This window comes from Haliotis cracherodii, unplaced genomic scaffold, assembly GCF_022045235.1.
Source record: "Haliotis cracherodii isolate W230 unplaced genomic scaffold, xgHalCrac1.p SCAF_24, whole genome shotgun sequence".
NCBI lineage: Eukaryota > Metazoa > Mollusca > Gastropoda > Lepetellida > Haliotidae > Haliotis > Haliotis cracherodii.
Genome location: NW_027266280.1, coordinates 2,708,313 through 2,728,428, shown reverse-complemented (window position 1 = coordinate 2,728,428; position 20,116 = coordinate 2,708,313). Strand labels below are relative to the sequence as shown.

General features: G+C 44.6%; 1 protein-coding gene across 1 annotated transcript in view; it reads right to left on the bottom strand.

Moving 5' to 3' along the window:
* Positions 1–3,232: 3,232 nt before the first annotated feature.
* LOC139472279 (helicase domino-like) overlaps positions 3,233–20,116 on the bottom strand; it is an 81,161-nt gene continuing 64,277 nt past the window's right edge. Inside the window, exons 41-53 of the mRNA XM_071254704.1 lie at positions 18,498–18,654; positions 17,827–18,059; positions 16,783–17,010; positions 15,948–16,235; positions 15,237–15,413; positions 14,020–14,172; positions 13,066–13,294; positions 11,979–12,121; positions 11,361–11,462; positions 10,461–10,610; positions 8,644–8,806; positions 8,020–8,112; positions 3,233–6,619 (exon numbers count right to left, since the gene is read on the bottom strand). Coding sequence (XP_071110805.1) covers positions 5,868–6,619; positions 8,020–8,112; positions 8,644–8,806; positions 10,461–10,610; positions 11,361–11,462; positions 11,979–12,121; positions 13,066–13,294; positions 14,020–14,172; positions 15,237–15,413; positions 15,948–16,235; positions 16,783–17,010; positions 17,827–18,059; positions 18,498–18,654 — 2,868 coding nt within the window. The 3' untranslated portion in view covers positions 3,233–5,867. The remainder of the gene's footprint in view (positions 6,620–8,019; positions 8,113–8,643; positions 8,807–10,460; positions 10,611–11,360; positions 11,463–11,978; positions 12,122–13,065; positions 13,295–14,019; positions 14,173–15,236; positions 15,414–15,947; positions 16,236–16,782; positions 17,011–17,826; positions 18,060–18,497; positions 18,655–20,116) is intronic.

Here is a 20,116-nt window from a genome sequence, read left to right as displayed (position 1 = left end):
GTGGTGCCTGTATGACCTGTGTAGAAACGCTAATGGTCACGTCTGTGTGGTGCCTGTATGACCTGTGTAGAAACACTAAGGGTCACGTGTGTGTGGTGTCTGTATGACCTGTGTAGAAACGCTAATGGTCACGTCTGTGTGGTGTCTGTATGACCTGTGTAGAAACGCTAATGGTCACGTCTGTGTGGTGTCTGTATGACCTGTGTAGAAACGCTAATGGTCACGTCTGTGTGGTGTCTGTATGACCTGTGTAGAAACGCTAATGGTCACGTCTGTGTGGTGCCTGTATGACCTGTGTAGAAACGCTAATGGTCACGTCTGTGTGGTGCCTGTATGACCTGTGTAGAAACGCTAAAGGTCACGTCTGTGTGGTGTCTGTATGACCTGTGTAGAAACGCTAAGTTATAAGAATCGACAATATCTAATTCAGTATCACAATAACTAAATGATCGGCCTTTCTTTTTCTTAGGCCCACTACCAAATATGAAGATTTTAGTATTTTAAGTGTTAACATTTGTTTCCATCGTTTACAACAGTTATGAAAATTATCTAAAGAGTTTTGCAAGGATCTTGGAACCTCACATAATTTTATACCATTGTATACATGTTTTGGATAAACCGAGAGAATTTCCCCCTTATACCGCTCTTAAGCAGCTTGTACAGAGACCCACCCTCCAGACTGGGATTTTAAATTTTTCCACAATTATTTCGGTGAATATTTTAAATGACTTCTTAGTAATGCTCTTACAGTATTTTCTGCTTTCTCATTTGCACATTATAGCATTTTTATGAGCTTTTTGCGTGGTAAACATGCAACACGTTGCGATGCCTGTGTTAGTATTGACGCAAGAAATTATTGTTCTACGCCTGTCTGTACCCCGTTCGTTATCTACGGGTAAGGTGGTGGTGGTGTTTTGTTGTAGGGGAACAGGGTGTGATGGGTGTCAGCTTACTGTATTTTATTGCAATATTTTACAAAACAACCTCACCACCGCTTTATCATTAAATTACGAACGGTCCCTTAATAGAAATAAACATATTTTTGACATCCGGAGTGTGTTTCATGTCGAGGTTCTAGTGGATACAGTGGTAGAGAGCATGTACGTCACGGTCCTGACCAGAGTTCTCAACTCATTCTTCAGATTCCACATGGGTTTCACGATGAGTTCACTACAGTAATATCAGGGAGTCTTCCTCTTGGGTCTAGGGGATCGCCTCTGTGGTAGAGTGTCCGCCCGGGGAGTGGAAGGTCCGGGGTTCGATCCCCGGCCCCGTCATACCAAAAGACGTTAAAAGATGGTACTTGTTGTTACCCTGTCTGGCGCTCGGAATTAAGGGGCTAAAACAAGGACTGGTGGGCTCGGAGTCAGTATACTGTGTCTGAGTGGGGTATAACATTGTATCTCAGTGTGCTAGCACTATTTATCGTCATGTCCTGACTAGTACAAGCAGCCACACACACGTGCATGCGCGTCGCTCTATAAGTGCCATAATCGTGGACGCGACGTTAAACCCCATTTCACCTCAGCTCTCGGGTATTGGGATGCATGGTACCAATTATAGCAGGAAATCCCAAGAAGTTTGCTCGTTTGTTTGTTGTTTAACACCGCACTCTGCAATGACTGAGTGAGTAAATGAGTGGTTGGGTATTCGGAGACATTTTGGGGTTGACACATTGCACCCATGTGGGGAATCGAACCTGGACCATTGGTGTGACATGAGAACGCTTCAGCCAAAAGGCGTCACGAAAAGCCCAAGGAGTTGCACGCACGGCTTTGACGACCCGAGCTTCGAACCGACAACCACTTGGGTGCCAGTTTAGATATTGTCTGGGTGTTATTTGTTTCTTGTTTGTTTGCTGTGAAGAAGGATTTGCGTAAGATATGGCTTCTTACTGTTGTTTAGTTACCAGTGAGTGGGTGAGTGAGTTTGGTTTTACGCCGCCTTTTAGCTATATTCCAGCAATATCACGGCCGGGGGAAACCAGAAATGGGCTTCACACATTGTACCCATGTCGGGATTCGAACCCGGGTCTTCGGCGTGACGAGCGAACGCTTTAACCACTAGGCTACCCGACCGCCCCTTTTAGTTACCAGGTGCTCATAAAAAGAAACACATTTGTTCTACCATAACGCTTACACAGTGCTACGGCTTGCTGAAAATCAACATATGCGCCGCCGTGGGTATGCTGCAACAGAAACGGCTCAGAACGAAGTCGCCAGACATTTTAATGTTCAGAGAAACACAAAATCATGTCTTTGGAGACGTAACCTACAGCAGGGCAACACTCATGACTTGACACAGGCCGGTTGTCCATGTGGTACGTCACCTCAACGTGACAACCATATTAGGTTGATGCATCTACGGAATCGATACTAAACTGCCACGTTAACAGCTCGGACCATTCCTTAGTTGAGCCCTATCAGAGTCCAAACCGGGAAGGCTTAGGTGACACTTGCGTTATAGGTTATGGTTTGAAGTGTTATGGTATGGAGCGGAATCATAACTCATCGGAGAACGGATCTTGTCAATGTTAATGTCAATTTGAATGGCGTACGCCTCCGGGTTGATGTCGTTCAAGATCATGTGCAAATGCAGGGACGTCACAACAGGATAATGCCCGCCCACAAGTTGCACGTGTTGTAACATACTTGTGTATTAGACGCCTACGACAGGACCAGAACCAGTCGGTAACGCAAGACCAACTGGGTCATTCTTTGGTTGACATTTCGAACAACGTCCCCCAAAATGTTTTTAATCACCTGGTTGCTTCAATGCACCGTCGCTGCCTCGCCCGTATCAACGCAAGTGGTCCCACCCGATATTGATATTGTGAATCGAGTTGTTACACCACCCTTTTGAGGGGGCGTGTCTCCCTGTCTCCTGTTACCAGGTATGGGTTTTGTCAATGAATTTGTTATGATAAAACACTGATCATTTTTAAACATAACATTTAAACTTTTTACCGTTAGCATACTACTCACAAGAAGTAAAGGAACACCCGATGACATGACAGATTAACATAAGTCATGAAGAAAATCGGGTGTTCCTTAACTTCTTGTGAGTAGTATAGTTCACAAGAATTTTCATGGCACGTGAAGGTCAAAGGTTTGAGTTGTGCCACGCATCACAATACAAAGTCAAAACACTCAAAACCTGACAACCCATCAGATCTGACCCCAACAATAACAAGAAATCAAATTTCAACAATTTATTTTCAAATTGATTGGCAACAAGCACTGTTATAAAACAATACAGACATGATATTTTCTCTGTACAATTATTACATCAGCTGTAACACTTATCGCACTATTTTACATACACTGTCCTCCAATAGTGACCATCTCACTTGCAATATACACGTTAACTGATATCCCAATAATACAGCCTGGCAGGTCAAAATATACAACATTTCCTTGTAAGATGGCCACACATACTTATTTCAGAAATATTTGTATGGACACAGAATGATATTAGTTGATTTACAACTGATAGCCATGCAACCATACAGCTACTGCTGGCTCAGACACACAACCATCAAGTCATCATTGTGTCCATGAACACAACCTGTACATAATTTACAGCAAGACTGAAAACGATTGAAAATTTTGTGCGATCAGCATCATCAAAGACATTATCAGTTTTGCATTTCTCAAAACTTTTGAAAACAATTGAATTTCTTATTCCACTTGGTGAAACCCTTGGGGTAAGAATCAAGGCATTTAGTTACTGTGATAGAATCTACTGTAGAAGAAAAATAGTCACAGTGAGATATCAAATTGAACCCAATAATTGTTACCGGACTTGAGTATTGGTTCCTGATGGTTCCACATACAACACAAATTCACTTGCATCTGATGGCGATGTTGGCCTACAGGGCTGTGAGGTTTGTACAAATGAGGGATGACGACATCGACACACACAACAGTTACACTGGTACAACGTCAATGTCAGAAGAAATTTACAATCTTTCGTGAAGTTTATGAATTTTGTACAATGAAAATGAATATTCAACAAAAACACAACATTTAACATTTACAACTAAAAGTCACAGAATAAACACACAACAGATTAATTTTGTAGCATGACTTGAGCAAACAGCACATTCTGATAGGCATGGGTTATTGCAGAGGAACCTCCTGTACGAATGATCCGATAGAACTCATATTCTCTCCTTAGGTTTTCAAAAGTTAAATTGGTTTAGTAAAAGTATGCCTGGAAATTTGTGTGCAAATGTCAAGCAATACAGTATTTCTCTCTTAGAAATCTGGTGTGTGTGTGTGAGTGAGTGAGTGAGTGAGATGGGTTTGACTCCGCTTTTAACATTATTCCAGTTATATCAGTGTGTCAGCCTTATGTGGGAGGAAAGCCTGAAGTGATGCAGGTCTCAGATGTTTATCACTTTGGTGAAACCCACGAGCACTGGTATGGTGTTGACAAACCTAGAAACATAATTGGGGCAAACTTGGATTCGAACCCACAATCAGTTTCCAAGGGACGCAACTCTGCACAGCAAATTGCGGCATCTTCCTTGGATCTGTCAAAGCCTAGCTGTCTACCTTGGATCTGTCACATTGTCACAGAATTTCCCATTTCTTAATATATCATCCAGTACAATCTGACTCATCCAATAAAAAATGTATACTACTGAAAGTAAATATGAAAGAATGGGGTGCCCCTTTATGAGAAGTATATTCCACTTTAATCCTTGATCTAGGTATGAAACAGAAGCTTATGCAAAATACACTACAATTGCACTAACCTGGACCTAGACTTTAAGTTCCACCCATCTTGAGCACACTGCTGTGGTGCAAGTGTTGGTATTTGATAAATGTGGCCTTGTTTCTTTCCCACATTGTCAACTCAACAGAACAATAATTTCAACCAAATGTCACGTCAACACTTGAAGTAATTGAAAGAAAATCAAATCTAAACGTATCACCATCACAAGATTATTTGCTGCCATGACTGAACTTCAGCACCATTAAGAGACAATCGATAGACAACCTTGTCAAAACTTACACACGACAGAAAATTAGTTCAAATTAAGCTAAAACTTAGTTGTCTGTAACATAATTGAATTCAACAAACTACCAGACATATAAGTACTCACAATCTGAACACAAACAATCTACACGATATGTACTCCAAGATGGATAATACAATAATCTATGCTACTTTGCACGTCGGCTTCAGATCTATAAATGGACGAATTCACTATTCACTGGACACATTATGTTAATGGTGCGTGCATGAATGAATCAACAGTTAAGTCAGCACTACAGCACTGTGTAATGAATAGGTGTGCTTTATTATAAGAGTGTGGTCCAAGAAATATGACAGCCGTCCTTACTGGACAACTGTTCCTGAAATCAATGCACTGCATTGCTAGCTGCTCGGTGCTTCCAGTCACAAAAACAGATGGGCCTGTTGCTGACGCAACACAAAGCAAACCTGGCACTAATTATGATAGCAACTCCCATACGTACACACAGACTTATGATAGTCAGAGTGCTAAGATTCCTTTGTGCAATGGGCCCTGGGCACCGTTCCACAAAGCGATCTTAGCGCTAAGATGAACGTAACTCCTATACGTCGACATAGATTTACGACAGTTATAGCGCTACGTATCAGCCCTTGACCCCATTCCATGTAGCGCTAAGGTGAACGTAACCGCCATACATCCACACAGACTTGACAGTTGAAGCGCTACGATCGCTTTGTGAAACGGGGCACTGTTCCCCATGTTTGTTCAGTGGTTCCACATCGAAGAAATCCAAGAAAACTATGAACAAACTGTCGAAACGAGATCTATGAATCTGACCCTGAACTTGCATATGGATAGGGAAACTGGTGGCTTGTTGCACTCAGTTCCTTGTGCGTGTCCTCATGGCATAGGGCGAAGGTTTGGCCTGAGCTGCCTGTCCAGCAGCAGCTCCTCCCTGCTGCTGAGCCTGAGTAACCACAGTAGCAATAGTAGCAGCTTGCGGAATAGTCTGAGTAACCTGTGTAGGGACTGGGGAAGGCGAGGCCTGCGGCGTCACCATGGGACTGTGCACCTGGATGGTGGCTGGTTGGGACGCAGCAGAGGTCTGTAGAGCCGATGCCTGAATCTGGTGAATCTGGGCCGTTGAAACTTGCTGCAGTTGCTGCGACACCAGACTCTGCGTGATAGTTGTTATCTTAGGCTGTGAGGCTGCTTGCTGTACCTGGACTGTTGCATGCTCACCGGACAGAGCCTTGACAACCGCAGCTTGCGACACTGGTGTTGCAACATTCAGGGTGATGGGAGCATGCTGGCCTGTCGCGGATGTGACCTGGGTGACGGTGATGGGACTGGCTGCTGACAGTGTTTGTATGTGGGCAGTAGGGGCACAGGAACCTAGAGAAGCTTTGGCCACCATTGGTTGCGTCCCCTGGCCCTGTGTTACTGTGGCGATGATGGTGGGTTGCTGGGATGCGTGGGTTATGATCTGTTGGATGGTGGCTCCTTGGCCTTGCTGCTGCTGCTGCTTCACGATCTGGTGGAGGAGCTGACCTGTGAACGGCAGGCCACCTTTCTGTTGAGGGATGATGAGCGGGATCTGTTGTGTCTTGGCTACCTGAGCCTGGCCCAGAGCTGAAACAAACAAGGACATCTCTACACCTGAGCACGAAGTCAGCAAACTTAAATTAGGATGTATAATGTACAATCATGAATGAGAAAGGTATCGTTAGAATTTAACGAGTAAACAAGATCTTAAAAAATCACTGAAGTTTACCAACAGTGTAGACAGCTTCATCTATCCTGATTGTGTATCGAAGGTTCCAATGTATTACTCTGCAAAAGATTTCCAAAATTCCATGAAAATTATTCTTATTCTCAAACTTGATATATTTTGTACTTCAACAAAGACAGATATTTATAAAAAAAAAGTGATGTCAGCATTTATATTTGAGTACTTTCTGCATAATTACTGAGGACAAAAAAGTAAAACTAAAATCTGATGATTTGAACAAAATATGTCATCATTAGGAGAAACATGGCAAAGTTCAGTTTTCTCTGTCGGTCACATCAGAGAAGAGCTCCACTAATAACTACACACATATCAAATTTCATTCCATTTTTGGGGAAAAAAGGCTGAGCAATGGCCATAATTTGTTTTTTAAATATGAAAATTGAAAATATTGAAAATCAGATTCGGACCTCTCGAACAAATCATGGTGACGTGATTGGTGGGAAGCATGTGAAGTTCAAACAGGCCATGAAACAACAACACTATCCTCCAATATCTTGATTGGTCACCCAGGTCAAATGTAAATCAGGGATGGAATTGGAGAGAAGGGCAAGTATAAATATTTCTTCACGCCACAACAAAGTCTTAAGGCTGTCTGTGACACAGACTACAAGCACTGTAGAGGAGAGACAGAGATTACATGAAACAGTCGGCAATATTCCAGGTGTCACATTGGCCTGTTAAACCAGTGACAGTCAGTCAGCCTCGTCAAACACAGGACCAATACAGATCCTCCTTTTTGCTGGCTCCGATGACAAACAGGCCAGTAGGGATCCTATCTGTGCCCTAAATCCTGAGGGCCAAGTTGGTAACAGTGAGTGAGTGAGTGTGTGAGTTCGGTTTAACACTGATTTGAACACTATTCCAGTTACATCACCCTGTGTCAGGTTATTAATGTGGGAGGAAAGCCCGAAGTGATGCAGGTCTCAGATGGCGTGGTGTGGCGAGAGGGTGTGAGTGAGTGAGCGAGCTTTTAACAGTATTCCAGTTTTATCACGGCGTGTCAGCTTAATGTGGGAGGAAGTGATGCAGGTCGCAGATGTTTACCACTTCGGTGAAACCCACAAGCACGGGTATGGTGCTGACAAACCTAGAAATATAATCGGGGCGAACAGGGATTCGAACCCACAATCATAGGTTTCTGGCGTGCCAGAGGGATGCAACTCTGCACAGCAAATCACAGCGCCTCAGACGGCTGGGCCACCCGTGCCCCCGTTGCGACAGGGAAGCATGAGTGACTTACTGGTAACCTTCTGCCCCTGTGGGGTCTTCCTCTGTTGTGTCAGGTACATCTTCTGTTGCTGCTGCTGGAGCTGGCTCACGGTGGCTCGTTGAGCTGCACAGAGACACAAATATTAACAACCCCATTCTTGAAAGAAACAAGACGACTGATTCATTTACAGTCCATTTTTTACCCCTTTTGTCCCATCTTAAACTTCCTCTGTACCTTTGTTAATAATTAACTAACTAACCATTTATCATCCCGAACTGGCTTCCACAGCAGCTATCGCTTGGGTGAGATCAAGTGATATCTGCTGGGATATACTGCTGCAATGAAATTGCATCACAATGCTTTGTAGACCAAGCCTTGAAGTTATAAACTTTTGACTCCTGTTGAGCTGATTCATTTCAAAAGATGTTTGGTGAGATTCTCTACATACCAAGGCTTTCTCAACAGTAGCAAAGAGTACCATTTGTTTGTTCCTTAATGCCACATTCCTCAACTTTCCATCTACATGAAACTTATCAACCAAGTCGCCAAGCCTACACCCGATTCATTGAGTCGCCTGGTAACACAAGCACAGGCCGCTAGACTCCCAACAAGGTCAGTCACCTATCAATCAATGGGACTGTGAAGACCACTTACCAACTCCAGCCTTGTGTTGGCCAACACTGACGTTGATGCTGACTGGGATGGTGACACTGGGTATTGTGCCTGCTGGTGCCGACACGGATTTGACGAGGGTCGCCACCGGTGTCTGTGAGGTGGCGGTCTGGTTGGCCACCTGTTGTACCTGGGCCTGGATGATCTGGAACAACCAAACACACATCTCGTCACAAGGGACATTGTGTCGTGTTCAGTGAGTGACCAAATACACATTTCCGCAACATAAAGTAATAGCCAAATTTGATATGTGACATGGCACATATATCTATAAACATTAACAAATAGACAAGAACAAGGTGAGGCGAGGTGAAATTGGGTTTAACATCGCATCCAAGATTATTGCACTTAAATAGCGACGTGCATGTACGTGTGTGTGTTTGTGTGGCTGCTTGTACTAGTCCGGCCTGATGCCGATTTATAGTGCTAGCACACTAAGATACAATACCGCAGTTTAACATGAATACCCCACTCAGACACAGTATACTGACTCCGATTCGACCAGTCCTTGTTTTAGCCCCTTAATGCCGAGCGCCAGACAGGGTAACAACAAGTACCAACTTTTAACGTCTTTTGGTATGACGCGGCCGGGGATCGAACCCCGGACCTTCCGCTCTCCGGGCGGATGCTCTACCACTAGACCACGGAGGCGGTCTAGACAAGAACAAACACCGACTTTGAGCCCTGTCGGTACATTGACAAGCACCTGCTGTGAGCTCTCTGGTGTGCTGGACAGGCACCTCCTGTGTACAGTGGGGACATGGACAAGTTCCTGTTGTGTTCCCTGTGTTGCAAGTGACAAGCACCTGTGGTGTTCCCTGTGTGGCAAGTAAGAAGCCCCCGTTGTGTTCCCTGTGTTGCAAGTGACAAGCACCTGTGGTGTTCCCTGTGTGGCAAGTAAGAAGCACCCGTTGTGTTCCCTGTATGGCAAGTGACAAGCACCTGTTGTGTTCCCTGTGTTGCAAGTGACAAGCACCTGTGGTGTTCCCTGTGTGGCAAGTAAGAAGCCCCCGTTGTGTTCCCTGTGTTGCAAGTGGCAAGCACCTGTTGTGTTCCCTGTGTGGCAAGTGACAAGCACCTGTTGTGTTCCCTGTTGCAAGTGACAAGTACCTGTTGTGTTCCCTGTGTTGCAAGTGACAAGCACCTGTGGTGTTCCCTGTGTGGCAAGAAAGAAGCACCCGTTGTGTTCCCTGTGTGGCAAGTGACAAGCACCTGTTGTGTTCCCTGTGTTGCAAGTGACAAGCACCTGTGGTGTTCCCTGTGTGGCAAGTGACAAGTACCTGTTGTGTTCCATGTTGCAAGTGACAAGCACCTGCGTGGCAAGTGACAAGCATCTGTTGTGTTCCCTGTGTGACAAGCACCTGTTGTGTTCCCTGTGTGACAAGCAGCTGTTGAGTTCAATGTGTGACAAGCATATGTTGTGTTCCCTGTGTGACAAGCACCTATTGCGTTCCCTGTGTGACAAGCACCTGTGGTGTGCCTGTGTGGACATGGGATGTTACCTCTGAGGAAGCACCTGTGGTGTGCCTGTATGACAAGCATCTGTTGCGTTCCCTGTGTGACAAGCACCTGTGGTGTGCCTGTGTGGACACGGGATGTTACCTCTGAGGAAGCACCTGTGGCGTGCCTGTGTGACAAGCATCTGTTGCATTCCCTGTGTGACAAGCACCTGTGGTGTGCCTGTGTGACAAGCACCTGTGGTGTGCCTGTGTGGACACGGTATGTTACCTCTGAGGAAGCACCTGTGGTGTGCCTGTGTGGACACGGCATGTTACCCCTGAGGAAGCACCTGCACCCACCTGTCTGACCTGCGGCTGTGTGACCTGCAGCTGCAGCTGACTCTGCCCTGCCTGCGCCCCGGCTACACCTTGCTGAGTCTTCGTTCTGCGAATCGCCAGCATTTGCTCATCGGTCAGCTTCATCGCAGGCTGCTTCAGAATTCCCTGCTTCTGCTCGAACACATAACAGACTCTTTAGAAACAGAAGGCATCAATGGAAAACGCTATACATAACTTCAACATCAACCTTCAGAATCACAATTCCCAGATTATTCTCTTTTCAGATTCACATTACAATGCCACATTCATTTTCGTATTATCAATATCTAAATATTTGATATTTATATACTTAATCTGCATAACATATAATACAATATCTTGCTGTTGAACCAAAACATAATTCCAATGGAGACAACCCAGGGAAATACTTCCCTTAAATGAATAGCCAAAAACAAACCCCTTACAGGACCCATGTTATGCAGGATAAGATAAAATACATAACATTCACAACCTTTCATTACTATTTCAACCAATTCCGAACAAGACAAGAATGGAAACACCTGGTATCAATTAAACCATATCAGTTAAAGTTTCCAAAGAAAGTAGAATTAAGAAAATGTATCAATCTTAACATACAAAGGCATCTACCCTTACAGCAACACACAAATTCAGGGACAATGCGGGACCACACAGCAAGATTCCAGCTGTGTGATGGCTACATGTAAATCAAGTCTGGACCTGACAATCCAGTGATTGATATTATCAGCAACGATCCACGCTGTTGGGGTACCATGACATTCAATTAACCAAGCCACCGAGTCCGACTACCAATCTATTCATGTGACCAGTTCTTTGGCACTAATTCTGAAACGGAATCCCCACAGGACCTGTGTTCCGAAGTACTAAATATGTTGGTCTTACCGTTGCAACAGATGTGAGGAGTGCTTGGGGAGTACTGATCAACTTCTGTTGTGCAACTAAGGCATTCGGACGCTTGTTGATCTGTTGCCTCATTTGGTCAGTCTGAAAATAAATGATTTTATCAAAGGTACGGTTGCAGGATATGCTTTAAATGGACACCTTTTTCCTGGTGGACATGACAACCTCTACGAACCTCCACATGTTGCAAATTTATCAGATGACATACATGCCCAATTCAAACTGAGGGAGTGAGCAAGCGTGGTGCAATATTAGCAGTATTCCAGCTACATCATGGCTGAGTGTGCAACAGTCCACGCTGTCGGGGGCCAAAACACACAGTAGTTTGTTTGTTGTTGTTTAACGCCGCACTCAGCAATATTCCAGCTATATGACAGAGGTCTGTAAATAATCGAGTCTGGACCAGACAATCCAGTGATTGACATCATGAGCATCAATCCATGCAACTGGCATACCATGACATGGATCAACAAAGTCATCAGGCCTGACCACCCGATCCCGTTAGTCGCCTCTTACAACACGCATGGGTTACTGAAGACCTATTCTACCCCTCATTTTCACGGGTATTATCAAAGGTGAGAGTATTTTGACAATACTGACGGTGATGCTGAGTTTCTGTGTCCTGATGGTCTGCTGGGGGTTTTGTGGGCGGACGATGGAAGGCTGTTGTCGTAGGATGTTGATCTGTTGCTGTGAAAAGTTCTTCAGCGCTGACTGATTTAACTGCTGCTGTACCGTGGTGGCTGCAACAGAGGGTGGTGTTGTAAGGCAAGCATAGCATGTGGTACACACGTTTACACAAGAGTGACTCAGAGCAAGCATTGTACGAGGGACACACGTTTACACAGGAGTGTCTTAGAGCAAGCATAGCTAGAGGGACACACGTTTACATGGGATAGTCTCAGAGCAAGCACAGCACGTGGTACACACGTTTACACCGGAGTGTCTCAGAGCAAGCTTAGCATGTGGTACACACGTTTACACGGGAGTGTCTCAGGGCAAGCATAGCACGCGGCACACACGTTTACACGGGAGAGTCTCAGAGCAAGCATAGCATGTGGTACACATGTTTACACGGGAGAGTCTCAGAGCAAGCATAGTACGAGGGACACACGTTTACGCGGGAGTGTATCAGGTTATTTCAAGGGGGGAGTGACCGTTCTTTCAGGCAGCTGTCAGCAAAAACAATATCATGACACACAACACAGCTATATCATGATACAATCAACAAAGAAATAGACCATCCAAATTCAGCAGGTCCCTACCCCCAAGAATCATCCTACTGACACACACATGGTCGTCCCAAATAAAACAACTCGCAATGATCAGTAGGCTTTATTAGTAAGAACTATATCTGATTCAAGGCAAATTTGTGTTTCCCAAACAGTCAACTGGTTATCAAAACTCCAACATAAGTTGTGGCGGATAGTATTTTATCAAGACCATGTGCCCCAATCATTGATAAATTACTTTACTCCGCAATGAAACCCTGTCTGGGTGAGTGAGTGAGTATGGTTTTACACCACTTTTAGCAATATTCCAGCAATATCACAGTGGGGGACACCAGAAATGGGCTTCACACATTGTACCCATGTCAGGAATCAAACCCAGGTCTTAGGCGTGAGGAGCGAACACTTTAACCACTAGGCTACCCGACCGCCCCAAACCCTGTCTGGAAGCTTATTACCTTTACCTTTGCCTGTGACTGTGGTGCCCGTGAGTATTCGCTGTGTAGCTAGCTGGGCATGGGCGAGGTTTCCGGATGCTGTTGCTGTGCGCAGTGTTGCTGTGGCGGTTGGGACACCTGCAGCGACCTGGCCGGGCTGTGTCGTTACTGTTGTTATCTCGTGGACAGCCACTGGTGCTCGCGCCCGTACAGCCTGTGTCAGGTTGCCTGTCACGGCCTGTCGATAAACCTTGGAAAGTGAGTTGGGTGTATCGAGAATCTCAAATATATCAACATTCGTTAATACCAGATTAAAACACAGACTTGTCTGTGTTGGTTGAAAAAGCTGTGTCATGTGGAGAATCTCACCCTAGTCTTAAACATTTATTGACTCGTGTTGATATCAAGACACAGGGGTACGTTTATAGTTATGAGTGAGTGAGTTTGATTTTACACCACTTTAAGCAATATTCCAGCATGGTGGGGGGAGACCAGAAATGGGCTGACACATTGACCCATGTCGGGAATCGACCCCAGGTCTTCCGCGTTAACCAGGTCTTCAGCTTTAACCACTAGGCTACCCGACGGCCCCTTCTAGTTATGATCATTTCACCATCTTGTTCAGCTTGTAAACAGTAACTATCAGTGTCTTGAGTTTAAAAAGTATTAATATGCAATGTCTTCAGTTCAAAAAGTACAGCTAACCTGCTTCAGTGGCAGGGAGTTCAGTGATGCCATTTGATTGTTACGTCACAATGTTCTGCAAAGCATTGGGGATGATTGTTTATTTCATCCCAGCATACCGCCTGTGGAAGCCAGTTTTTGTTTAACACGTCCCTCAGGGTGGGTAAATAATCAAGCCTGGGCCAGACAGACAGCCTTGGATGTTAAAATTAGCTTTGAACAGTATTTCATGTCACTGAATGCTATAGGATATGTTCACTGATGCAGAGTAAATGCGAGAAACTGACTTACTATTGTTGAGTTCGCCTGACTCATCCGTTTGTTGATGGCAGCAAATGTATTGGTCATTCCTGCAGGGGTGTTGACGACGATGTTGCCGGCGCTGAGGGTGCGCGCTATAGACACCGCCTGCCCCACTGGCATCTTCTGCACAGCGCCGCTCTGCTGCAATGTGAAACAACCAACATTCAAGCAATATCATGACGGGGGACACCAGAAATAGGCTTCACATATTGTACCCATGTAAATCGAAATCCGGGTCTTTGGCATGGTGACGAGCAAATGCTTTAACCACAAGGCTACCCGCCCTCCCCACATGCATGTGGTAGGAACCCTGCAGTGATGCTCGTTGTAGACGTTTATCATTTTGATGAAACCCAAAACACAATAAGTAGGCTGATGACAACCCAGAGCTCAAGATAACTTTTTAAGCAATTGAGTTTTTTACTCTAGGGTTTCTATTTTAATTGGGTTTTTCCCTAAAAATGAGTAAGCATTTTGAGATATAAAAAATAATAATGAAATAATGTTTTAGATGTATGTAATGGTTCTAAATATAGGCTTGAGTCGGAAAGTAAATTAGCTTGAAATTGTGTTGCGGAAATTAAATTGTGTTTCAAAAAGGTTCATTGGACATTATATGCATGCTGTTTTCAAACAACTGAGTTTTCCATTTAATGCATGCGTTTCTGTACGCACGTTAATTGAAAGTAATGGGGTTTAGAATAGTTTTTACACAAATACACAGCTTATCTGTCACTCCACAAACCTAAAACATAATCAGGATGAAAAACTACTCTGGAGACCAAAGTATAACATTTCTTGTTGGAAGGTAAAACGACTTATTTCATAACATATACTCAGAGTAAAACATAGTTATAGTGATGCCAAAGATCAATTCAGAAGACAACTGTTTGGCTTGGTTGACATGTTTTAACAGACTTGGGGTTCTTGGAGACAGAGTATACTGAAATCTTGCAGGGGATCACTGAACATATCTCAAGATATTTGGGCCAGCTGACATAAGCTTTTTGTATATCACTTCTGCAAAACTATTACTCAATCAAGTGGGTCGGTGTTCTTGAGGTTTTCTGGTATGTATTTTACCTACTCCCTAACGCCTTCATTTGTAATGTTTGGGTAAGGGGCCTCATTTCACATCTATTCCCTTCTCTGGGGTTCACCAGTGGACCTGCAGAAGACATTGTACAAACAGAGACAAAACTTACAATGACATTAGTGGAAGCCGTTGCCACGGAGACGAGGGGCTGAAGATGCGAGGCCTGGATGCTGGCAGCCACCACGGGGGCTGTGGTTGTACTGGTGCCCTGCACCACGGTCCCTGCCTGCTGCTGTTGGGCCTGCTGTGTTCGCTGTGCTGCCAGCTGCTGCTCCGCCGCTGCAGCCTGTGGGGAACAACCAGTACGTGTGACCTCCCAAGGTTTGAGGGGTGATACTTGTTTTATTTCTTTGTTATTTAACACCGCACTAAGCAATATTCAAGCCATATGACAGCGGTCTGTAAATAATCAAGCCTGGACCAGACAATCCAGTGACTGACATGCTCGTCAATCCACGCAATTGGAATGCGATGACATGCATCAACCATGTCAGCGAGCCTGACCACCCGATCCCGGAAGTCACCTTTTACGGGCATGCATGGGTTGCTGAAGACCTATTCTACCCTGGATCTTGACGAGTCTCAAGAGGTTAAGAGAAATGGGGGTTTAACGTTGTATTCAAGATTATTGCAGTTATATCATGACTTGCATGCATGTGCATGCAGTATTTATTCAGGAACTTACTTGGACTACAAACACTTCCAACAGCTTTATTTGAATACACTACAATCCACCCCTTGTCATGAAACAGTAATAAGGACACAAAAGACATTGCCAAGTTTTACTTAAGTTTGTGACAAAACCTAACAGCAAACTCACAGCTGCAACTTGGCTTTGTTTCTTTTCCCGAGCAATTCGATCAGCTCTGTTGGCTGCCACCTGTAATGGTGTCAGAGGGGTGTCGTAAATGATGCCACTCTCCTGCAGGACAGCAGCGTGCTTGGGGTTCTTCATGGTGGGGTTGACGAGGGTCTGCCTCAGCGTGGGGGGCCTCTTTCCAGCGATGCCCTTGACGGAGTCGAAGCGGAGCGAGTACAGCATGGTCACCGAGTTGTTGCTGTCCTGGATATATAGCTGACTGGTTCGCATGGGGCGGTTGTTCTTTGTCTGGGAATAAAGGCAGGACAATGAGTCTTGGTCGGAGAAGGAATAATTATTAAGAACATACTTATATAAATCCAAACTTTTAGATGTTTAGCAGCACTTTTTTATATGTACAGTTTTGACAAAATTTTGACATGATTATAAAATACAGAAAACAAAATTGAAGAGGTTGGAGACTATCCTGCTTGGATAAAGGCAGGAAAATGATTTTTGTACGTGGCACCTCTTAACTCCACCCAAACGACTATTCTCTCCATCTAAACGATCATTCACTTACAAAGAATGTATTGATTGTTTATTATTTTGATGTTTAATGTTGAACACCACAATTGATCCCAGCTCTATGACCTGTGCAGTCAATTCTGGACCAGACAATCCAGTGATGGACATAATGAGCATCGATCTAAGCAACTTGGATAAAATGACATCCATCAACCAAGTCAATGAGCCTGATGACCCGATCCCATTAGTCGCCTTTTGGGGCAAGAATGGGTTGCTGAGGATCAATTCTACCCTGGATCTTCCCAGGTGGTCAATCAATGAGCTCCACCTTGTATATCCCCTTGGTCTTCTTCTGCTTCCTGGGGCTGATGTCATAAAGTATCCTGCCCTCTTCCCTGGGGATGATGACGTTCTCGTAGCGACTGCGACACTGTTTGGGCGATCGGTACACCCTGCTGCAGCTGTTGACAACATCGGCGACAAGGTCCCAGTTTGGAATGTGTGCGGGTGCCACCACCATCAAGTTGAGTGGCAGGCTCAGCAAGGTCTGCACAGCCTGTGGAAGAAACATCATGGAAGGATGTTAAGTTAAGTCCAATGATAATTGGGTACTAACAATATGCCAAAACTCAAAAACAACCAAAACAAGTATCTCTCAGGCAAGCTTGCAAAGTTTCATTCATGTGACGTCAGTAGTTTCTGAGAGAAGTTCTCCCCATTGCACACACTATGTTGTAAAGCATGAAGCAAGGGCCATAACTTTGTAAAACATGAATGTACAACACCAATTTTCAAACTGATTAGTTATCATGACCCGTAACATTAGTGTGCAAAACTTAATTTTTTCTAAATGTAATAGTTTTTGAGAAAATTTGTCCACATTGAGAAGCAGACTAACTCTGTTCCTATGTCACTTCATGGTGGGGGATAATAATCCCAAAATGCAATTATTGATCAAATAATTTCTTATCAACACAGTTTCACTGAACTACAGGTACATAATGACCAACTCCTTGGCCCTGTTCCCCAAAGCGATGTTAGTGCTTAGATGATCACAACCCACATACTTTAACAAGGACTTACGGCTGTTTGAGTTGATTGTTTGTTGCGTAACGCTGCACTCGGCAATATTCCAGCTCTATAACGGCGGTCTGTAAATAATTGAGTCTGGACCAGACAATCCAGTGATTGATATCATGAGCATTGATCCACACAATTGGGATACAATGACATGCATCAACCAAGTCAGCGAGTCTGACCACCCGATCCCCTTTGTCACCTTTTACGGCAAGCATGGGTTGCTGAAAACATGTTCTACCCCGGATCTTCGCGGGTCAATCTTGTATTGTAGTTTCCAGTTAACTATTCCCACCTGCAGAAGAGCCCAGTCCTCATGAATGAGCCATTCTGGGTGGTCTGGCGCCGTGTCGAGGACAGGCTTGCTTGGCACAGCGGGTGCAGCTGGACGGTAGGGTTTGATCAAGCCTTGCTTCAGCTTCTGCAGCTTGGCTTCTCTCCTCATCTTCAACAAGGCAGCGGTCGGCCGATCAAAGAGAGATCGTGGAACGCGGGGCTGCTCTTCCTTTCGTTGTTTTTGTTTGCGAGCTGAGGGAGAAACATAAGTTGAGAACCAAAGAAACACAATGACAAAAAGTTGGATTGTCAAGAGTCCGATACTTTTGAAAGATACCTATATGGCTTAATGACAAAAAGTGAAGTTTGTACCTACCTGGGTTTCAAGTGATTCTAAGAGAGGGGAATTCCCCAAACAATCTCCATGACAAAAATGAAAATCTAATACCAATTCAGCATGTCGATGTTGAAAATTTCACTGTATTCAGATATCAAAAGTGGCCAATTTGTAACATGTTTTTAGAATGGAGTTTATGCCCCTTTTAGAATTACTCCAGCATTATCACAGCTGGGGAAGCCAGAAGTGAGCTTCACACGTTTAACTAATGCAGGATCAAACCCAGGCGTAGGCCTTAACCACAATGCTATCCCCCCTCCCCAAGTGACAAGAACGCAGCAGCATCAACTCACTGGTGACGGTCTCTATACGAGGCTTCTTGTGCTCCTTCCTCACATACACAGGTGGGAGCTGTGTCTCCGTCATCACAGCCGGCTCGTACAGGAAGTACATGGTCTGGTCGATGTACACGTCGTTGTCATCCTTCGGCGGTGTTGGTGGTGCCCACATCTTCACAAAACAAACACATCAGGTAATCAGGAAAAACACTCAAATTTTCTCAGCACTCTACCCAAATTTGTTGGCATTCATTTGTTACCATTAAATCTGAATATACCATACGGTCATGATAGTAATACTTCCCTTAATGCCTAAGTAACCCTAAACAATTACATTATTTTTGTTCCTGGCATTAATAGTGAGTGAGTTGGGTTTAACGCCACTTTTAACAGTATTCCAGTTATATCACAGCGTGTCAGCTTAATGTTGTAGGAAAGCCCGAAGTGATGCATGTCTCAGACGTTTACCACTTCGGTGAAACCCACGAGCACGGGTATGGTGCTGACAAACCTAGAAACATATTCGGGGCAAACCGGGATTCGAACCCACAATGATAGGTTTCTGGCGTGTCCAAGGGACGCAATTCTGCACAGCGAATCGCGGTGCCTCAGACGACTGGGCCACCCATGCCCCCTCCTGGCATTAATAAGTTACAGGTTGATAACCAATGGCCTCATTGTTGGATCACATGCACCGCACTGTACTGCCTGCAGATACTCAATGAAGTGGCACAGGGGGCCCAATCGTCTGAGGTGCCGCTAATTCACTGTGCAGAGTTGCGTCACTCGGGCATTCCTGAAACTTATGATTGTGGGTTCAGATCCAAGTTCACCCCTATGTTCCTAGGTCAGTCAGCACCAAACCCATGGGTCTTAAGAGGTAACGTCTGAGACCTGTATCACTTTGGCTTTCCTCACATTTTAAGGTGACATGCCTTGATATAACTGGAATACTGTTCAAAGTGGCGTTAAACCCAACTCAATCACTCACACCGTGCCAGCTGCACTGTGAGCACAATATATGTATGTGCTCTCATGACAATATGAGTGAGTGAGTAAGTATGGTTTTATGCTGCTTTTAGCAATATCACAGCAGGGGACACCAGAAATGGGTTTCACACATTGTATCCATGTGGGGAATCCAACCCTGGTCTTCAGTGTGATGAGAGAACTCTTTAACCACAAGGCTACCCGACCGCCCCCATATACATATGATGTCAACACGTTATAGCTTCACAAATTAGTTTAGGTAAAGTGGACAGCTTTGGGCCACAGTTGACAACCTGTTAATAACAAGAGACTAAGCGACAGGTCATTAGTGTGACATGGACGTAGTGATGCTAAAAACTGTCCAGTTACACTGTACTGGTCACCGACCAAATATCGCCACTTTTTTCCATGTTATTTCTGACATATTCCGTGTACAAAGTTGACAGTACCAATTACTTTAATTTTCGTGAAACTGTGAGCAAATGCGCTTATTTCTGTCTGTTGAATAAGATTAAGTTAATTTCTGTCTTAACGCTACCATGGGGAATCAAGACGGTGGAAATAGAACTTTCCCGTCGACTTACTGTAGCAGTTACCGCCAACATCTAAACAGCACAGCACTGCTTCAGCTTTACAAAGTACAT